General features: G+C 36.8%; 1 protein-coding gene across 9 annotated transcripts in view; it reads left to right on the top strand.

The window, feature by feature from the left end:
- Window positions 1–21,872, top strand: part of RALYL (RALY RNA binding protein like) — a 374,914-nt gene that overhangs the window by 287,198 nt on the left and 65,844 nt on the right. For all 9 annotated transcript variants that reach the window (XM_068185890.1, XM_068185868.1, XM_068185909.1 and 6 more), the window contains one exon: window positions 13,595–13,670. In XM_068185890.1, coding sequence (XP_068041991.1) covers window positions 13,595–13,670 — 76 coding nt within the window. The remainder of the gene's footprint in view (window positions 1–13,594; window positions 13,671–21,872) is intronic.

Raw genomic sequence — 21,872 nt, 5'->3', positions numbered from 1 at the left:
CTGAGAAGCACCCAGAGGCATGGAGAAAGGCAGAAGTAAGGCAGGATGTACCCAGTTTATGAACATTATCAGACCTGAGTGGAATATTTATATTCTTAATGGGATGCTCTTATTTCACTTACCCTCCTGTTCCCCATCTACTCTGCAATAGGCTGTACCCTGTGTGACAGCTGAAGCCTGTGTCAGCGACAGCACTAATCCCTGCCACACCTGCCCTCACTCGTTCTGACATGGCAGCAATGCCATTTCACTTTTGGTTGGCATCCTAGCAGACAAAAATGCGCTGTGCACCATCCATCTTGACTGTCCTTGTGAGCAAGTAGGGGGTAGCATATCCTGAAAAACCTGCTGAACCTAAAACTGAGCCACTGTTATCTGCAAATGGGTTTTGTCTTCCTTTGAGGATAGACCTTCATAGCTCAGCAGTATCACTCACCTCCCCAAACCATGCATGTATCAGAGAAACAAAACACAGAAATTTTAATTTAGAAGTACAGCCAGATAGCAATTATTCTGTTGGCATGTTATTTTTACACATCTTGGAATGAGGGATTTACAGACTTCCAATATCCGAACAGGATCTGAGGACCTGTGATCTCTTAAATGAAGTAGGTTTGGGTACTGTTTTAATTTAAGAGAGGTGTCAAATATTGAACTAATTATTTGAATGTAAGCAAAGCAAATATGGACCTTTCTCTGTTACTTACTGCAAACAGACCAAGAGTTAGAACAGACTCTATTTACAGATCAACTTAAATGAAAAACTAAGAAAACATTAATAGATTCCAAACTGTATTGCATCCCTCACACATCAGAACTTGGGGATACCTTGAGGTGAGCACTAGGTTTCTGGTAGGTAACTGATACTTGATCTTGGCCCAATCCTCTTGTATGAGCTGAAGCTAAGAAGCATTTCAGTGTTCTAATTCATGATTTTTTTTTTTAATTAGCTCAGCCTTTTGAACTCTCTAAAGTGTGTGGGGGGAAAGGCTTTTGAGGGAAAAAACCAAAATAGCATAATTTGCATCAAAAAATGTTTAATTGTCATTAAAGGGTTAATTTTCCATTGATCCTGGAGCTTCTATGCTAGTGACTCAGTATGCTAGTGAATGGCCTAAAATGAAGCAACGAAGGAAGAAATGTACTACAATTTATTGTTTTCCAATGTTATTTTATGTCTTTATGGATCACTGTATGAATCCTGACCTAAACCTGATTTTATCAAAGACTATAGGGGAAGTTTACACTAACAATAAGAGCTTAAGCTCTCATCCAAAGTTGTATCCTCTCTTTTATCAGCACTGCTTTTCCATACTGACCTAATTTCTTGGAAAATAGGTTAAAATATTTTTAAGTATGGAATTCTAAATTCTTTTAAGATTCATAAGTTGTGTCTGGCAACATGAAAAAATGGTAAGGTTGAGATTACAGCAAAGCACAGGTTAGCACAGCTGGTTGCAGGTTGTTGGGTCAATATATATCAGACTAGCATATATACTTTAAAGGTTTAGTTGTATCTTTGGCTTTGCTTGAAACTAAAAAAAAAAAAAACAAAAAAAAACAAAACAAACAAAAAAAAACCCCACTATGTTAACAGCAGTGTCTGATAAGGAGTTGAACATGAGGAAGCAAGAGATTAGTGGACAGTATGCTGAAGCATTATGTTGAATCACACTCATTTTTATTCAGAGGGATCATTCAGCCCATTGTTTTCCTCTGGCCATTCTGTTTGTTGCAATGTAAGATTTAGGAATCTTATTTATTCTTAAAATGAAACAAAATAGCAATGCTAAAGCTTTAAAAATCCGCCTGCATCTTTCATCTCTCATTGTACTCCCTTCCTCATTTTAAATGACAAGCATGAGATTAGTGGTTTATGCAGTATGTCCAGAAGATTAATGTTTCCAGGTGATCTTAGAGAGCTGTTTCATTTGAACAGCCACCAGAACTTTTTATTGCATAGAGTAGGAAAAAAAAAAAAAAAGAAACAAATAATCTAACCATCTAAATGCTGCAGGTACTGAGATTTAAGATAGATTCTTGGCACCTTCCTTTAGTAATAATGCTAGATAAGAATTTCAGATTTGGTATTTCTAAGACTAAGGAGTGTTTTGTTTTCTATTTAAAGCAATTGGTTTCAGCACCCACTTCAATACAATAATTTAATGCTAGATTCAGGAATTCAATATTCTTTTGTGTTCCTATGTAATCGTCAATTTTCAGGACCTGTGTGATAAAGGTGAAATGCAAAACTTGACAATTTTCCAGGTGAAAAAATACATGCTCCTATTGCAAATGTTTTCACACACAAGTATACACACACAAATATATAAAGGAAAAGGAAAATGCAAGAACTTTGGGTAGGGGTTGGCAAAGTGGGTGAAAATTTGATTGGGGTGAGGGTTGTGCCTGTTTTAACTTCATGATGAAATTGCAGAAAAAATGCTATAGCTTCCAATGAGACCCAAAGCAAAAATAAGGATTCTGAACTCCTTACAGGAATCTGATATAAGTCCAAAATGCCTTCGAGGAAGCGAATGTCCAAATGGTGTTCACTATCTTGTGTAGCTTTATGTATGTCTTATCCCAACTGCAGTAAAGATTAGTTTCCAAAGCCTTTTTACAAACATTTGTGATGTGTGTTTATGTGCAGCTGACTCAAAATAATCACATTCTGAAAAAAAATTGGAAGTCTCATGGTCCCACAGATTTCTGGGGAGAAGAATTAACTCAGAGTCAGGTAGTTCTTGGTTCCTATGATTTCTGAGCCAAATTACATATTTGCTTTTTGGGTTATAAAAATAGACAGTTTCATGGCAAAGCTGGCTTAGGCAGAAAATGTTACTAGGAAGCATAGAAGAAAAAGAACCTAATTAACATAAATGGTAGCAAATGTTCAGTGAGAGCTTCACTAGCACTGTACTAATGTGCATGGTAATTATACCTTTTCTTCTTTGAAATTCGACTGAAATATGTCATGTGGACCTTTTGGTAATACTTTTGATATTTAGACTTGATTTAATGAGGCTCAAAATAATTATTTTATTTCATTATAGCATTTTTAGTAAGCTATTACATTTTTCCTGTTATTGATTCTTTATATATGCAAATTTATGTCATTGATAATACATAGTACCTTAAACCATTTGTGAGTGAACCTCTGAAGCAGCATGTAAAGTATATTTGCATGCAAAATCAAATGTAGAAATACAAAAGTAAACATCAGAAGTCCAATAAATTGCATGGAGAAGGATAATGTTTTATATTTCAAGAAAGGGTTTCTGACATTACTTTTATGATTTTTGTTATTACTGATGAGTGAAATAGTGTTTGAAAGAGGATTTGAGGCAGTGAAGAATAGGGGAATTATAAGGCAAAAACAAAGCTCACTTTTTGTCAAGAAATATTTTTTCATTAAAAATGCACCAATATGATATATCAGCAAGAACAGAGTAATGGGACATTTATGTACTCAGCAAGGCTATTTGAAATTGTCGTGATTTCCAGTTCCAGTTCCTAACAGTTAGGTACTGACAAAATCAGTAAGGGAAGAAAGATAAAACATCATGCTTTAGGACTTAAAGTAATCCTAAACTGCTAAGCATTTTAGGAGGAGAATCATGCTGAGATGATAAGAGAATGGAGGGAAAATAATCTTATTTCTACCTAGTTCGTGGTTCTTGTATCTTCTTCCAAAGTATCTGGGGCTGCTGAAGGCAGAAAATTACAGTATATCAACTATCAATCAGATAACATATAGCATTTTCTCTATACCTATCAAGTTTTCTATTTTCCTTGCAGGAATGCCACAAAGATAGAAATAAAACAACAGTGCATATCATTAATTTTGAAGATTTTTGGTATTTGCAATTTTAAAATCCCTTGCTTTTGCAATAGACTTCTATGTTTTTGCTGTCTGGTCACCAAGTGGAATCCAGTGGGCAACTTCAAAAGCTGCCAATGAAAGAGAGTTAGAAGATGGTTAGAACCTAAGCACTGCTGTTCAGGAAATTTTGGATTAGGCATAGCTTATTTGGCATATCACCTCCACAGTAAAATTTAATTCCATGTGCCAAATTTCCATGGAATTATCTCCACTTTATCTTCTTTATGTCACTGCTATATTATTTTCTAATATTAAAACTATTATATATACATACATATATATATATATATACACATATACATATATATACACACACACATATATATATATATATATAAAATTGTATAATACTAAAACTATAAAAGCAGCAAGGTAATATTTATAGTTTTTCCATGGTAAGGTATGAGCTAATTCTGTAGCTGTCAATCATATGATTTTACAATGTTTCTGTTACAAAGACAAAAATTTTCAGGACTGTATTATGTAATATATTGGATGTAAGGAATTTTTTTTTTCTCAGTGATAGTGGTGAAGCACTGCACAGGTTGCCCAGTGAGGCTGTGGATGTCCCACTACTGGAAGTGTTCAAGGCTAGCTTGGACAAGATTTTGAGCAACCCGATCTAGTGAAAGATGTCCCTTCCCATGGCAGGAGAGTTGGACAATTTGATGTTTAAAGTTCCCTTTCCAACATATATTATTCTATAATTCTATGAGTCTGTAATATGGGGCACAGGTTTTCATAAAGCTGACACTGGAAAAACTATTGTATCTCAAAGAAAAGGCTAGAAGACTGTGCAATTCCAACGTAAACTTGGAGCTTGAAAAGATCCTTCTCTATAGATCTCTATATCCACAAAACCTGGAACATGAGAATCATGAGCAGAAAGAGAGTATATGGAAAGGAGAATTGAATAGCTCAAATTAGTTGAAAGTAATTGGTTTGGGTCAGTGTGTTTTTTCAAGTAACATGGGACCAACAGGAAAGCCTGAATCTTAGATCATCTGAGAAGCCAAGAACAGTGAAGATTAAAGGAAAGATTTCAGGTCAGAGAATGAGGGTAAAACCAGACATTTTGGAGAGTAATATTATTGGAAAGTGTTGAAAGTGCATTTGAGGCTGCAGAGGTCCATTTCTGTCACCCTCACCAGCTACCCTGATCAGTGAACACCATTGTTCAAGATTCAGTGAAATCCACAGCATGATTCCTCTCTGATCGTCTCTGATCTGTTGTGAGCCTGGATGAAAGCCTCTAGCCTGTGGGAATACCTTCAAGATCAGACCTCAGCTTGAAGGTTTTGACAGCAATGTTCAGGGTGTCAAATATACCAACCCCTCAGTGATGACTGTAATGTCGAACCCAGCCAGCCTTTCAGCGAGACACAGTGCCCTCACACCTAACAGCACTTTGAAGGTGTCCATCAACGTTTTCTACCCCAAACCATCACCTACTGCCTCTGCTCCCTGGCTCTGGGGTTGCTGCATCCTCCTACCAAAACCAAGAAAGGTCCCAGGCTGAAACATGCAGAATGACATGTGCATTGCAAAGTATTTCTCTGGAAGCCACTCTGCCTGTGACACCCAGAGAGCCTTGGCTACATTCACTTTGCAAGATTATGAGAAAATGCACTTCCCATGTGAGCAAATTTTGTTTTAATGTTCAATAAATATGATTAGCAAGTGCAGATAATGTTGGTAATTTTTTGCAAAGTGTTGTTATTGTGATGTCTATTTTAGGAAAAAAAAATTCCTCATGTTTGAGTTAATAAAGTTGACCATCTGCAGGAGAAATAGTGAGTAAGACAAAAGGATTGGGGCAATGAGGATTTTGAACTCTTTTGTATACTACAGATTTCAATTGTCATGAAAAACTATTGCTAGGAGCATGAAGTTAACATCAGTAAGAGAGTCAGATGAATGGCCATAGGGCAGAAAAAGTAGCCAAGTATTAGAAGAGAGAGAGAGAAAAAATGTAGTCTGAGGACAAATTGAAAATTACCAAGTTCAGGGCATGTTCCCTAGAATAAATCATATTGAAATCTGAAAGAAGTAGATGAGGGACTTTCATACTCTATCCCCACTACACTGTTTAATGTTTCTGCTTGGGGCTAATTGCAGTGCTGAGAAACTCAGACATCAGTCAACACGAAGCTTTGTCTGAATCTCATGGTAATAACTATCTTTTGTTATCAGAGAAGAGCAGCAGAGAGTTTGTTGCCTGCTGTCTTGTAATGATTACACTTGATCTGAAAGAAGACAGATGCTCTATTTTTAATTAGCAAACAGCACCTTTACTGTGATCAAGAGAAAGCAAAGGTAATCCTTGCACTCCTCGCTGTCTGGGAAAAAAAAGCTATAAATCAAGGACCTATTCTGTTTCCCATTAACAGCATCAGTGAGAAGGTAGAAGTGCAAACAGGGTTTGCAATCATATGAGACTCCTTGTTTGAACTCTTTTTGTTGGTTCATTTTCTTGTTGGCTAAGCTTACATTAAAACTGTTTCTTTTTTCCTGAAGAGAGAAGAAAGTTCCTGATGTACTTTTCTGTTGCTTTCTTTTACCCTCATGGCAACATTAATTTCCTGCATGTGCATAATTTACTAGTCCACGTGTTAAAAGAGTACCTGGTACATAGAAATCTTGTTCTCTGGGTTAGAAACAGAAGCTGCAAGCCTGATTAAATTAAAAAGATCTTACAGGAAGACTGTACTTGCCTGCATCTATAATTTGGCTCTGGTGGGGTGAAACACACATGTGACAGTCAGCTTCATGGCTGCCATGGCACAAACCAGGCTGTATTTCTACAGTAAACACCCAAACCCCCACAGCTCTTACAGAGCTGGTCTGCAGATAAGTGGCTATGGCCACAGCCACATAGTCCCTTTGAAGCTGAATCTGATTCTCTTGTATCTGCAAGTGTTGAACTTCCTGCAGAGAAATGCAGCCCTGTGCTGAGGAGGAGGAGTGGGCAGGATTGCCAGCAACAGGGCTGCTCTCCTTCCCATAAGAATTCCTTCACAAGGCATGCCATATTCTCTGTGGTGTTCCTTTCCTTGCAGCTCAGTACCCCAGAAAGAATCCTGCCACATCACAGTAATTCCTCTGCAGAGATTCAAGCGCCAGAAGAGAAACAGTCTTTAGGGTCTTGGCCACAAAATCTGTAATCACAGTCAGTCCAAGGGCACAAATAAGCATTCTCCTCTTCCCCTGGCAAAAGTGATGTTTCTCCCTAGGCATGGACATGGATCACTGCTGATGGCACAACTAGTAGGGCCAGGAATTTTGGCCCAGACTGTGGTGTTACTGGGATGGGAGGTGCAGCAGACAAAACCCAAGGCATACCAATGCCCCCTCAGCTGTGAAGTACATTGGCATCCGTTCTGGAGCTGAGAGACTGCTGTCTCCAGGGCTCTGAAGGAATGATGTGTGATGGGCATACAGACAGGACAGGATTTCCTCTTTTAGCTGTTGCCTGTCCTCACACCAACCCAGTTCCCTGGGGAACAGAAAAAATTTCCTGCAAGACAACTCCTGACACATTTGCTACTGAATGGTCTTAAGAATGATAGTTTATATAATCCTATAGCCTCATTTCATTTTAGTAGTATTTAATGAAAGAAGAAATGGTTGAACAAAGCAATTTCATCTACTATTCAACAAGCAGCTCTTTCTGTATGAAGCATTAACAATACCTGTCATCTTTGTACAAAAAAAGGCTTCCAATTACTTCAATGCTAAGAGAAAATCCAAATAATGAGAGTCCCACAATAATTTTTAATACCATTATGGAAAAGGAAAAGGTGTGACTCTGAACTCCATTTAATATTTTACTAGCCTTGAGAATCAATTTGAGCTTGTGTTCAATTTTCTGGAAAGTTTCATCTTTACAGCTGCACAATTTGGGCACATAATGGAAGAGAACAGAGAGCTGTCCTTTCCTCTCTGCTTTTTTCACATGCTAGAGATGGGGGTAAGGGAGGAGATGACATATAATCAATGGAACATATAAAGAGAAAAGTAAGCTCATGATATAAAAAAATGTCATATGACTTTAAAATTACTTTATCAGGCAGCAGGGAAATTTATAAGACTAGTAGATGGAAGAGTATAAAAGAAAGATAGATTAGCCTTAGCTTTTCTGGTGTATGCTATAAACCATATGGCTACAGGCTTTCTCTAGATTGCATCTACTTCTCGGTCTTTGTCTTCTATCACAAATACTTTTTGTCATCTGAAAGAGAAGGAAATGCATCCTGATCTCTTGCTATCAATACCTAACTCTGTATATAGATTGTCCATTCACTGTGTGAATTCCTTCCTATATCCTAATTTAAATTACCATCTCTTCCAGTAAATGTTGGTTGACTTCCAACCTATCTGGAAATACACAATGATACAGTTTTTTATCGAAAATTTAAGTCAAATAAGTGTGGAATTGTTCAAGGAATGTCTCCATTTCTGTAACCATTTACAAAAATATGTGGAAGAACACCTGAGGAAACATGTCTTAGAAAATCATCTCTTGAGCTTTAATGGTACTCGGAGTTTTCTCAGCTCCGGGTTTTGGTTTTCAGTCTTTCTGATGTGGAGCCCACACTCAGAGGTCACATCCTTAATATTAAATTATAGGCACTAATTATAGGTACATGGATCTGTTCTCTTTCACTGGGCGAAATGCCTGCAGTGATCTTTAGGTCATGTCCATTCTCTACCTATATCTAGAAATTGCATTTACAGTACTTGTAAACTGTGGTTAAAAGTCATGGAAATAAACAATTTAATACAACAGATAAAAGAGTACTAGTGCCTTGAAAGGGCTCCATTTAATTTTGTAGGTTAAATGTAGCCTGAGACATGGGCTCTGGATTGGCAGCAGAAAGCCTCAAAATCCCAGTTTTCATGAATTATTGAGTTAGTGCCTGTTGAAGCTTCTTGTTTATGGCATTTGTTTTTGTGAACCAAAAATATTTTGGTTTTGTTTCTTTTAAAGAATCTTTTAAAGAATCTAAAGGGCAAGGATACCAAGAAATACCGAAATACTTCTAGAGTATGAATGCTCTTTAGGTATCATTGCTTGCCCTTACAAAGCCTGTTTGAAGTCAGCTGTTGTCTTCAGGACCAGATTTTCAGATTACTTTGCCAAGGAATCTGGGAGAAAAGCAGAAGGACTAGCAGATACTGCTTCTCCAAAAGTGAAATGTTTATGTCTGGAGGAGGTAGGCTGTCAATGGTAGGAAATGGTGATAGGAGAAATGTAGATTATGCTATATTGAGTTGTCTTTTCAGACAATTTTATGTAGCCACTCATTACAATGAGTGCCCTTCTAAAATGGTAATCATGATCTTTTTTAAATTAATTTTTTGTTTTGTCATTAATCACCAGGCATTTTCAGTACAATTACAAATAAAAATACCATGCTCAAAATCAGATCTATTCGTCTGATGACACACAACCTTGATTGAAATCTAAATTTCATTCTTTGACTAAGCTCTGCCATGATAACAGGAAAGTATAGAACTAAAAATGGATTTCTTTTGATAAAGAATATAATTTCTTTTGATTCTGAAAGCACATAAAACCAGGATGCTGCATTACAATGTGTTGTTTTCTGCATATTCACTTTGACATTCGTAGTGTTACCATAGTATTTTGAATTTCAGTGATGAATTTATCTTGGCATTGAGATCTAAGTGAACATTTCTAGTATGCAAGCTGAGAAAATAATGTCTCTGAGCTGCTCCATTCCCACATAGAATTATACAATTATACAATCATGGAATCATAGAATGGTTTGGGTTGGAATGGACCTTAAAGACCATCTAGTTCAAACCTCCCTGACATGGGCAGGGACACCTTGCACCAGACCAGGTTGCTCAGAGCCCCGTCCTACCTGGTCTTGAACACTTGCAGAGATGAGGCATTCACATATTCCCTGGGCAACCTGTTGCACTGTTTCACCACCTTCACAGCAAAGAATCTCTTCCTAATGTCTAATCTAAACTTTCTCTCAATTTTAAGCCATTGTACCTTGTCCCATCATTACAGGCCCTTGTAAAAAGTCCCTCTCCAGTTTTCCTGTAGGCCCCCTGCAGGAATTAGAAGGCTCCTACAAGGTGTCTCTGAAGCCCACTCTTTTCCAGGCTGAACAACCCCAACTCTCTCAGCCTGCCTTCATAGGGGAGGTGCTCCATCCCTCTGATCATCTTGGTGGTCCTCCCTTAGACTTGCTTAAAAAGGCCCACATCCTTATGCTGGGAGCCCCAGAGCTGGACATAGTACTTTGAGAGCAGAGCAGACAGGCAGAATCCTCTCCCTTGCCCTACTGGCCACACTGCTTTTGATGAAGCCCAGGTTACAGTTAACTTTCTGGGCTGCAAGCACACATTACCAGGTCACATCAAGCTTCTCATCTTCACCCCCTTATCCTGTTCCCAATCTATTCTTCACCCAGCCTGTGTTAGTGCTTGGGATCGTTCAGACCCAGGTTCAGGATCTTGAACTTGGCCTTGTTGAACTTCATAAGGTTTGCACAGGTTCACTTCTCATACCTATATAAGGTCTCTCTAGATGGCATCCCTTGCCTCCAGTGTCCACACAGCTTGGTGTCATTGGCAAACCTGCTGAGGGTGCACTCAATGCCACTGTCTATGTTGCCAAGAAATATGCACTGAAATATAAACTGCACCAGTCTCAGTACTGATCTCCAAGGAATGCCACTTGTCAGTGGTCTTCACTAGAAAATCTACCTATTTAATACATTTTTGAGTGTGACCACAAGCCATTTCTTTATCCATCAGGTGCCAATTCATCAAATCCATGCCTCTCCAGAAGAAATGTGAATGTCGGTGTCCCTTGTGAAGGAAGTTGTCTGGTACATATTCATGTACAAGTGTAGTAGCTAATTTGACAATTTAAGGAGTGATATGTTTCTGCATTCCTTGGGGTGGAATCATTAGCACAGGTAAATCTCTGTGCTGCTGACAGCAAATTTATTTGACACAGAGTTTATGATCTAGTAGATGTAAATGTCTGCTGTGAAACAAATGATGGATGAAGGAAGAGAACAGCTTATCTCACAAGATTTCCAGTTGGGATAGAAATAATCTATCTTGCGAAATGTTGACAAGTTCACTTCTAATCTTAGTTAGAAAATTGAGGCTGGAAGAGATAGTGCTGAAAAAATAATGGGGTGAAAATCTTTTCTAACTTTTCAAAGCATTTCCTACATCCATTCTTAACTTGCTGCAAAGTGCTTAGGGATTTGCAGAGCTATTCAATCACTTTCATATTAACAGAAAAGCCCCATGTGCACAGCTTTTGTATGAACTATTTCCTGTGCTAAAGAGAATTTTGGGCTATTACTATCTGTATAAAGTAGTTCACTGTTTAGAGATTTATTTAAATGGGAGGGAATCTTAACTGATTCTGAACAGCTTTGCCACTGTACCTCTTACAGTGTCACCTTTCTGACATTTTTGATTGAAATAAAGAGAACACATAACTAACAGCCCTTAGCCTTCTACACTACTCACCTTTTTTAAAAGTGGGTCTTGTAGAGCTGCAAATGCAGGTCTATAAGAACAGCCATCAAGATAGTATTGATATGTCCCAGGAGGATATGAAAAAGTTTTTCAAACCTATAAATAAGTTTTTAAGGAGAAGAACATTTAAGATGTAACTCTGAAACAGTAGCAGATGAGAGACAAAAAATATGTGAAAATTATGGTATTGTGAAGAGGATACCACAGCCTCATGTATTTCCCAAGAGCAGGATATAATTCTACCATTTTTTTTTCCTTAAAATCTGTCCAGCTTGTAGTAGGAGATGGTGCAAGCCAACACAGTCAATGACCTTAAACTGACATATAAAAATAGTATGAAAAGATCTAATTATCACAAAGGTCACAGGATAAAAATTTTGTTCCAATTCTCTTTCCAGGAATCAATGGAAATGCAACAGAGCTATCAAAATTCCTCAGTGGCTGTAAGAAGTGTTTGGTGTTTACTTTGTTGATTCAACATATTAGAATTTATAGATCTTGAAATAAGGGCATCATACATGAACTTATAACAAAAATGGAAGACAAAAATAATATATTTAATAAAACACTTGCTAAAATTAAGGCAAGGAAAGCATTTCAGAGAGGTAGATAAAACAAGAAAATTATTATTTTATGAAAAATTATGATTTAATAGTAATAAAGCTCCTACAGAAGAAACTGCAGTCAGATTTAATACCAAAGTACTTTATATAAGGAAAATGTTACTTAAGAATTTTATATAGTTCTACATAAAAAAAAAAATTATATCAGGTCCTTGTATAATTTTAAATACATGTTGACTGAGCTCAAAATACCAAAAACAAGTGTAAAATTTTTTTAAATTCTTCTAAATATGTGAAGTTTGGCCAATTTCCATTGGCAAAATATTTTCTATCAAAAGGAAGTCTAAGGGACATGCATTTTCAATAATCCTGATTGTTAAAAAAGGTCAAATTGGGAGTTTTTTATTAATTTTGTGTGAAATAAAAGTACCCAGTCAATAAGTCTCAGGCTTTTACTGCATCTTTTGAGGTGAAAAATAATAAATAAAAATTTTTGATCTTTTAGCACCACTGCATTGGACAGTGTTTATCCCTACTCCTACACCTATCTTTCTACATCTCCCTCCACCACAGTCAATTTCAGGTTAAAATAGACTTTTCAGGTTAAAATAGACTTTACTGAAAACATGTGTTTTCTTGCAAGTCTCAACCACCACATGATTCCACATTTAATAGGATATGATGTTCTGTCACAGCAATTTTACACTGAAATAATTCTGGTGATTTTGTTGACTGTTACTCTTTTTTTTTACATTATTGAAGCTGAGAAGAGATTTAGCTGCAGCATCCCTCAAACTGCATGAAATTTGTTTCCTAAACAAAAGTTTCACTTTATCCATGTGATTCCGTGTAAAGTCAATTTTGCAACATTTAATCATAATGGAGGGGCTTTTTGATATAGATTTGTTTTTATAAAGACAGCTTCCTAAGCTCTAGAAGGTATTCTCCACAGAAGGGTCTCTGCTTCTTTCTCCACGTATAACTGTTCTAGCAATCATAATGAAACATCTCTCTCCTGGTATGTCTTCAAGTACGATTCAAATGAAGAGACAAATTTGAGAACAAAAATAATCTCTATAGAAGCTACATAGCTATATAAGGTTGAATTTTATATTTCAAGCATAAATTTACAGGTAGAATATAAGTGAACTTTCAAAGCATTCACAAGATTTCTGATCTTGTTGAGAAAAATAAGTATCTGCTTAAGAGAAAACATTTTCAAACCCAGATTTTCTCATTCTCCAAGGAGTGACGCATTTGGGATGGAAAATAGATACTTTCTGAGTGGATGATAGAGTAGCAGATAAAGATCAGTGTGCATTTCTTTAGATCCTAAAGGGAAATCTTCAGAACAATTGTAGTCCTCCTCAACAGAATTCGACTTGAGATCATAGTTTATTTCACCATCTAAGTTACCATCCAAATCTTCTGTATTAGAAATACATTATTGGCTTCTGGCATCAGTTCAGAAGAGGTAAAAACTAGACAGGTGTTTTAGGTATGCTGTCCATTTTCACTGCCTGTTACTCATTTTCAGCGACTTGAAGGTGCCTTTGCAAACTTCCAGATGTTTGACTTATTGATATCAAATGTTTGCTTTCAGATATCAACATGGCAGGAGAACCAAAACCATACAGACCAAAACCTGGCAACAAGCGGCCACTTTCAGCACTTTACAGGTAATTGAGATTTCACTTTATCTTACCGCAATACAATTTTTATCAGAAAAATTATGGTGACCTAAAATGTATCTACCAATGGCACTGTTCAATGTTTACCAAAATTATAATGAAATCTAAGTACTTATTAATGCTCCCACTCCTAGTAATATTATCAGAATTTTTTTTTTCTTAATTGAGTGTTATTTCAACTTTTAGTCCTTATGATTCAGTTCTTGGCTATGGCCTCATTTTTTGTGACTTTTATTTGCAATGATCAGTGAAATAACTAAAGATTTTGGAGGAAGAAAATTGGTTTCTCATGGATTTTTCTGTCAGGGATGAGAACCAAGTTCTGACAAAAACTGGATTTCTTCCTTGGCTGTTCAGGAGGGCATTGATGGTGTCTTTCTCCTATTACCAGGTGCCTTTTGTCATAGACAAAAACAAACATAGACAAAAAAAACTTGAGGAAACATCCACTTTTTTTTTTTCAAAATCAATTATGTTTAGTGAAGCATTACAGACTGTTAGGGCTACCATGCCCACATGTATTTCTGCTCAATAAACCTTACATCTCATAAAAGTACTACAGAATTTATGCTCCAGATCCATGGAAGAAAATAGGGCTGATTTCTACTGTAGCTGAAATGTAGGTAGATTGGCTCTGAGACAAACACCTCAGGAGTGAAATCAGACACACTTGAGCAGTTCCGTTTCATGCCTTGTCTGGTCTGAAAGCTTCAGATGAAAATTCAAGGGTGGCATCTCATAAAAAGACAACCAGAAGCATTTTAGGTATCCACCTCCATGCTACATAGAAGAGATTTGAAGTTTTATCATATAGCTGTCCTTAGCTGAAGTGATAGAAATATAATTTTTGGAGAAGAGACTCCCTGTTTCATCATTACTCTCAACTGCAAACTACTAAACTCTGTAGGTGTTCCTGGTAACCTTGGTCTACCCTGTTCCAGTATTTCAAAAGATTTTGAAAGATGTTCTGTGATTTTTGGCATTTATATTCATTTCTACCTCTGAGCTTTTGAAGGCTTTCTCATAGATACTTGTTCTACAGAAAAGATGGGAATAAGAGAGACCTGTGGAAAGTTCTAAAATAATTTTAAAGAGGAAAAATATCTTAGATTGTGTCCTTTCATGGACGTAGTGCAAACTATTTCTCTAGAAGATCATGAGGCTTTTATGAGCAACTAAGAGAATCCTTCCATTTCTCCCTTCATCTCAGTTTTCCCTCTGCTCTAACCTTTTAAGACTCCACCTGGAGTACAGTGTCCTGATCTGGAGTACTAAGCACAAGAAAGGACTTACAGGGGGCTTATAAAATAGAACTCCTTTTTACATGGGCAGCGATAGGATAAAGGGGGATCAATTTTCAACCAAAAAAGTAGGGATGTAGATTAGATATTAGGAAGGAATTCTACACTCAGAGGATAGTGAGGCACGGGAACAGATTGCCAGGGTAGTTGTGGGTGTCCCATTGTAAATATTCAGGGCCAGGTTGGATGGGATCCTGAGCAATCTTGTTTGGTGGATAGCATCCCTGCCCATGGTGAAATGGTTGTAACTAGATGACCTTTAAGGTTCCTTCCAACCCACACTATTGTTCTGTGGTATGGTCCCTTCCAACCCAAACCATTCTATGATTGTATGATAACAAGGAACTTTTATTGTCTCAGTGTCGCTTAACCTAATATGTGAGAAGACTGGTGACTAATAAAGTTTTGGCAACACTGAGAATATTTACTTATTTCAGAACTCTGTAACTGGGTCTGACTGGGATGGAGCCAACTTTCTTCATAGGATCCTGTAAGTGTTTTGGATTTGTTGCTAAAACACACCAATGTTTTGGCTGTTGCTGAACAGTGCTTGCACAGCCTCATGATTTTCTCATTTTCCTATTCTGCCTTTGTAATTAATAAGCATGGTGTGGGCAAGAAGTTATGAAGAAATATATCTGAGACAGATGACCCAACCTGGCCAGAGAGATATTCTCTCATATAGGCATAAATAAAAATTGGGAAGGCTTTTATTCCAAAGCAGCTGTTGCTTGGGGATTGCCTGGACTGCTTATGGGAGTTGAAAAGTAATTGCCTTTGCATCACTTGGACTATTTTCCCTTCTCCCTTCCCCTATTACACTGCAAATATCTCAATCTGTGAGGCTTTTAAACTTTTGATCTCATTCATCCTGATAGGGAACAATGGTAGGGGAGTGAGACAGTGACTATGTGGGTGCTTAGCTGCTGCCCAGTTCCACCCACAAAACTGAAACAGACAAGAGGGAAGTGGTTACATTAGATTTGATTTGCACTAAGACAGCCATTGGTCAAAAATTTAGTGGTCACAAAATAGTCACTGTTAAAAGGAAGGACTGTAAGTAGAAAGAGGATAAGGGATTTCAGAAAGGACAGAATTAAATGAGCTCAGAGATGTGGTGAGTAGAAAGATTCTTGGAAAGAAATTTGAGGGACAAAAGAAGTGCAGAAAATCTTGCACTGAGTGTGCTTAAGGTAGAACAGAAAATTCTCCTGAAGCAGAAAAAAATCAAAGAAATAATATGACAGCATCAACTTTCTCTAATATTCTAAAAATTGAAACAGAATTGTACAAAATGTGGAATCAAAATGCCATGACTGGAAGTAGAAAAGAAGAGCAGAGTCATCCTACAGGAAGTCAGAAAGGTTAAAGCACATAATAGTATAAAAGGTAACAAAAGAATTGTCATTAGAGTAACATCCTCCGATTTTTAGTTAGGAGGAAAAAAGAGCAGATGATACAGAAAAGATTTCTTTTACTTCATCAAAAGTAGTTAGCTGACCAGCTATTAAAGAAAATCAATTTTTACCAGAGGGTATGCAATAAAAAAATTGGCTAACCAGTGTTTCACTAAGTGAATTTGATGGAAATGATCTGATAACGTTCACTGTAGTGTGTTCAAATGACTAGCTGAACCTGTGTGTGGACTATTAGTGATTCTTTCTAAAAACTTATGGAGGTCTTGTAAGGTAAAGAAACAGTGGGTATGGGAAGGTATTATACCTATTTTTAAGAAGGAGACATCCAGAAAATTTTTAGATGAGACTAGCTGTGATTCTAAGAAATGTACTAAAACACATTATTAGAAATCAATTTATCAAGATCAAGACGTTAATAAATTAGTTAAAAAATAAGGAGCATATTATGCTGAAGCAATATAATTTCCTTCTTTGAAAAGACTGTAAACTTAATGAAGAGATGTGCTATAAATTCATTGTCATGGTTTAGCAATGACACTCCCAATTTAGTACTCTCTGAGACTCTCCCAAACAAGATTCCACTTGCTCACTCACATACATCCCTTTCCTTCCCCCTTCCTGCCCCAGGGATAGAGTTGAGAATTGGAGGCACAAAGGGGTGAAAATTACACTTTGAGACAAGGACAATTTACTGGAAAGAGAATGAGATTTAAAAAAAAGGTAACAGTAACAGCAAAAATATTAATAACAAAAGGTATAAGACAAAAACTATTTACACAGAAAGCCCATGATCAATTCCAAAGCTTTTCCACACCACACTTTCTTCCAACTGGAAAAGGAATGCCTTTCTTTCCAGAAACCAGAGTAAAAGTCCTTTTCTCCTGTCCCTGGCAGTGATGTAAAATGGTATTCAACAATATTGGGGTGGCAGCCAGGCCCACTCAGCAGAGCACACAGCAGCCCACAACTCCTGGGTCCAAGCAGTCCGATCCAGTGGGCTCAGTCTCCCAGTAACTGGGACCACAGGCACACACCACTACTCCTGGCTGCTGTAAAAAAAATAACTCTGTTCTGGACGAAACTAGGACAGTCATTTAAACAAGCTTTGACACTTACTTTTCAGTTTTCATAAGCATGTTCAGGAAAGTTTTCTAGAAGAAGCTGTCTTAAGGTAGACATCCAGTAGAAAAACAGCGACTGTGTACAACATAGTACTAAGGATAACAATTATTAACTTTTCAGTTTCCTTTGTTACAGATTTTTAAATGGTATTTTTCATATGTGAGACAATATAAAGAACAATTTTAAGATAAGCAAGCAGGAGTGCTGCACAGACTTGTAGGATTTTATTTACTTTGAAGTACTTGAGTCTTCAAAAGTGTTCGAAGAACTTTGCATTTCTGAAAAGAAGTTTGTATCAAAAACTTAAATTTAATTAAACTTAAATCACAAATTAATTAAGTCACTAATACAGAGCAACTGATGTTTATGATGTGTTATATCCTCATAATTTGCTTGTGTGTCCAAGTCATTACGTTCATTTTTTCCTGTAATGGTATAATACTCTTTAATAGCTCAGTTCAGGATCTACATTTTGTTATGTTAACTTTTCTAGTTTTTTGATCTGTGTGAAAATAATCTCATTTAATCTTACCTGTGTGAAATTTAGCATAAGCCTAAATGTGAGACACATAACTTTTTTAGGTGCAAGACATAACTAAATAATAAAAGGACTTCCATTTTTTGTTTAGGTCTTAAAACTATTTTGAGAACATTTAGTCTTTGCTTCAGAAAGCTGTTAAATGCATTATTAATTTTAAGCATGTTCATTGAATATCTGAAAATGTACTTAGAGTAGTGCTCAGGAATCAGCTAAATTCTAGAAAAGCTATAAACTCCATCAGCATCCAACCTAATTTGCATTGCTGTTCAGTATGTGAGGGGGGACCTAAACCCCAGAAGATTCAAAATTGTTTTGAATTTTCTTTTTAGCACAACACTTCTGCAGAAAATCACACACTTAAAAAAACTTCATCTTACAATTGTTTTGCATCTTGTTGTATTGGTCTAGCCTCCAGCAAAAATTAATTGTACCAGCAGCACATCTTAGTATCTTTGAAACACAAGGTGAAGATTAAAGGTGCTGACACAAATGTGTTAAAGCACTCTTTGGGAGCAATGTTTTGGTAAAATAAAACATCACACTTTGTCTTTTTAATTTAGTGGTGTTTTGATCAGTATTTCACTAAAGCAACTCTGTGTCACCATATGAAAGCCCATTTACTGTTTTTTTCCTGTGTTTACTCTCCAACATATCAAAGTAGAATCAACCATAAGTAGTCTGATGGACTGTTATTCTGCATCTCTTCATCATAAAATGCTTTCATTATTTGTTGTTCATTTCAATCCACTGTCATGTTATATGGCATATTAAATATATGCCTGAAAGCATTTTCTCCATTTTGGAACTCTTTGTTTCAGTTGCTGAGTCTGGAGGCTGTTGATGGTGTGCAACCATTCCCAGCTGCTCAAGGAGTGGACCCAAGCCCCAGGACAGGTGGAGCAGAGCCACCATGCACATGCTGCCTGTGGCTGGCTTTCCCTCAGGACATGCAGCATGTCCTTTCTCTATGGCTGACAGCTTGGGAGCTGGCTAAAAGTCTTATCTGGCACCCCTCTGGTAGTAACAATGTTGAGAGGGTTTCAGAAGGATGACAAAGGCACCTACTTTTGAATCTTTTGAAAAAACAAAAACAGTGTGCTACAGGCTGGCATAATGTTTGCCATTTTATTGCCATAAAATGAGCACAATTACTGCAGGCTCTGCTGCATGAGGTGGTGGTGGGGATCTGCTGGAGATCACATGGGGAATGAGGAGTCAAAACCAGTCTGATGGTACTGGTACAACTGAGAAGTACAGTGTCCCATATCACATCCAAATGTGCTTTCTGAGAAACCTAGTTACTTGACAAATCTCCAGGGTCAAAGTGATATTTGTACAATGTGGCAAAGCAGGGGACTAGGATTTGGAAGAAAAATGGAAAGGCAAGTTACTGGGCACTGCCAGGGTATCTAGTCAATCTCTTTGCTCTACACAATTTAACGTTATAATTGACCTATAAACTTTTTCAAGATTGCTTTATCCAAGAAAAATAATCCCTACATGGATTATTTTCATCCTTGCCAGACTTCCAGCTTCTTTGGAGTGCCACAAGCAAAATTGGCTGGCCCCAGTGTCACATCTTGAAGACTCAGTAAGGAGTTATTATCCCCAGTCCTCCACTATTCCTATTGTTGTCTGGGAATGAAGCTGGCTAGCCTAAGATCCATCCTGCCGAGGCACATCCTGGAGTGAGAAAATTAACAGAATGGATTTAGTTAATAGATTAAGAAAGCCAGGAAAAACTAAGTGAAGTAGTCTCACACTGTGTTGGCTTGGCTGTAACCAGAACCAGCCACTGGTGTTGAGTTCCCACAGCACTGCTCAGCTGTAGCACATGGTGATCCTGCAAAGGCTTCCCTCCAGAACAAATTTTTCCCAGCTATTCTCTGAAATTTCAGGTGTACAGTTCAGCACTCTCTGAGTGCCATTGGATAGCACAGTGGTTTCCCATTACCAATCACTTTGCCATGTAATGCAATTGAAATGTGTCTTTAACACCTGATTTAACTTGCTAGTAATTGCCTACATTGAACAGCCTTTACTTTACAATTTCATAACTCCCATGGCCTCTAGAACTAATTTTATTTAAATGTCTAATATTAGTATACTGGAAAGGGATATTCTTTTATTTACATGGTATGGTTATTTTTTATGCCAATGTGGTTTTTTTGACACAAATATTTTATCAATTTACTCAGTACATTTTACTTTTATAATCTCTGTCACAAAACTGATTGAATTATATTGCACATCTTGCATTTCCTTTGGTTTTTCAGTGTTATAGCAGAGGCTATTGCTTGCAGTCATTCTCTGTAAGCCAATTCTGCAAGAATTGCTTGCAGTCATTTTCTACTTGCCCTCTGCTTCTTACATTTATTGTAAATATCGTTTCTAGAGTTTGGTGTGGTCTGGTTTGCCTCAGAGCCATCCATTATTTTGAGTTGCTTTTCTGAGCACTCCTGAGCACCCTTCATTTTAGGAAAAAGTGTGAAAAGGACACTGATGAGCAATTTGATTTTGTTTTCTAGTATAGGAAGAATCCTCTTGAGATCATTCCTCCCACTTGAAAGCGTTGACATAAACTCAACAAGTTCTTTGCCAAACAAACATTACTATTCCATTAGAATACTGCAGGGTTTTGCATCATTACTGTAATAGTGTGCCACTGATAGTGTATTATCAGTCTTTTTAAACCTGTCATATAATGATAGTAACTGCAGGTATAAGTATCTTTCTTAATTGAATACTGTCCTAGATTTCCAACAATGTTTTTCTTTATATTTTTTTCTTAATGAACTTGTGTGTCCATCCATATTACTGACCTACAAGAGAAAACAGAAAACAAACCTGTTCAAGTATTTTCTGATTCTTTATTTTACATTAAATTGTGTAAATTCCTACTTTATTCTATCCACTGAATGAAAAAAATATGCCTATGGAAAATAATTTTTCTATGACTATGTCATATTAAGACTATATGTGATATTTCTTATGAATCAAAGTGATTCTTTTTCTACAGAAATGTATCCTCCTGATGCTTTTGATTATCCTTCTTTTTGAGTAAAGCTATTTTATTTCAGTACAGTGGAATGGGCCTAATATAAATGTTGTTCTGCAGCTCTTCTCCTGACAAAACATTTAGCTTTCATAGAAAATCCCCACATTTCTAGATATGTTTAAATAGAGAGGTTTTAAGTCCAGCAGGATATTATTTACATTCATTTTTTCAAAGAATGTTGCCAGTGGTCACATTTGAAACAGCAATTACTGTACAGAAAGAATATAATTTAGTTTCAAATTCTTACATGAACAGTACAAATTTTGCTTGTGTTGAAAATTTAAATAGTATTCTCAATTACATTAAAATCTTAAAAGGTACAAATACAAAGCTACAGCATACCCAGTGATTCAGTTTGAACCTTTTGTTTGTTTGTTTGTTTTCAATAAAAGACCCCCATGTCAAATAACTAATATCACAGGAATATATTTTTTAAATCTGCTGATGGGAGGTAGTACATGCAGGTCTTCATTTCTAAATTATGGTGCTGTAATTGCAATCGTTTTGATCCCATAGACGTTTAAAACAGTACACATGCTCAGAGGGGCAGGGAAAGGCAGACAAAGGTTTAAGTCTGCCCTTTCACATGATTCCGATTATGATTGTGCAGCACTTCATAGCTTTAGAGAGGGGGGAAGTGAGGGAGAGAAAGATATCTCAGGTCCTTAGCAACATCCAGGAAAATCTTTTGCGTTTGTTTATTTTGAAATAAATAACAGATAAAGACCAAAAGACATAAAATGCAATGGG

This window comes from Anomalospiza imberbis, chromosome 1 (assembly GCF_031753505.1).
Source record: "Anomalospiza imberbis isolate Cuckoo-Finch-1a 21T00152 chromosome 1, ASM3175350v1, whole genome shotgun sequence".
Classification (NCBI taxonomy): domain Eukaryota; kingdom Metazoa; phylum Chordata; class Aves; order Passeriformes; family Viduidae; genus Anomalospiza; species Anomalospiza imberbis.
This window is presented reverse-complemented; position numbering and strand designations above follow the sequence as displayed.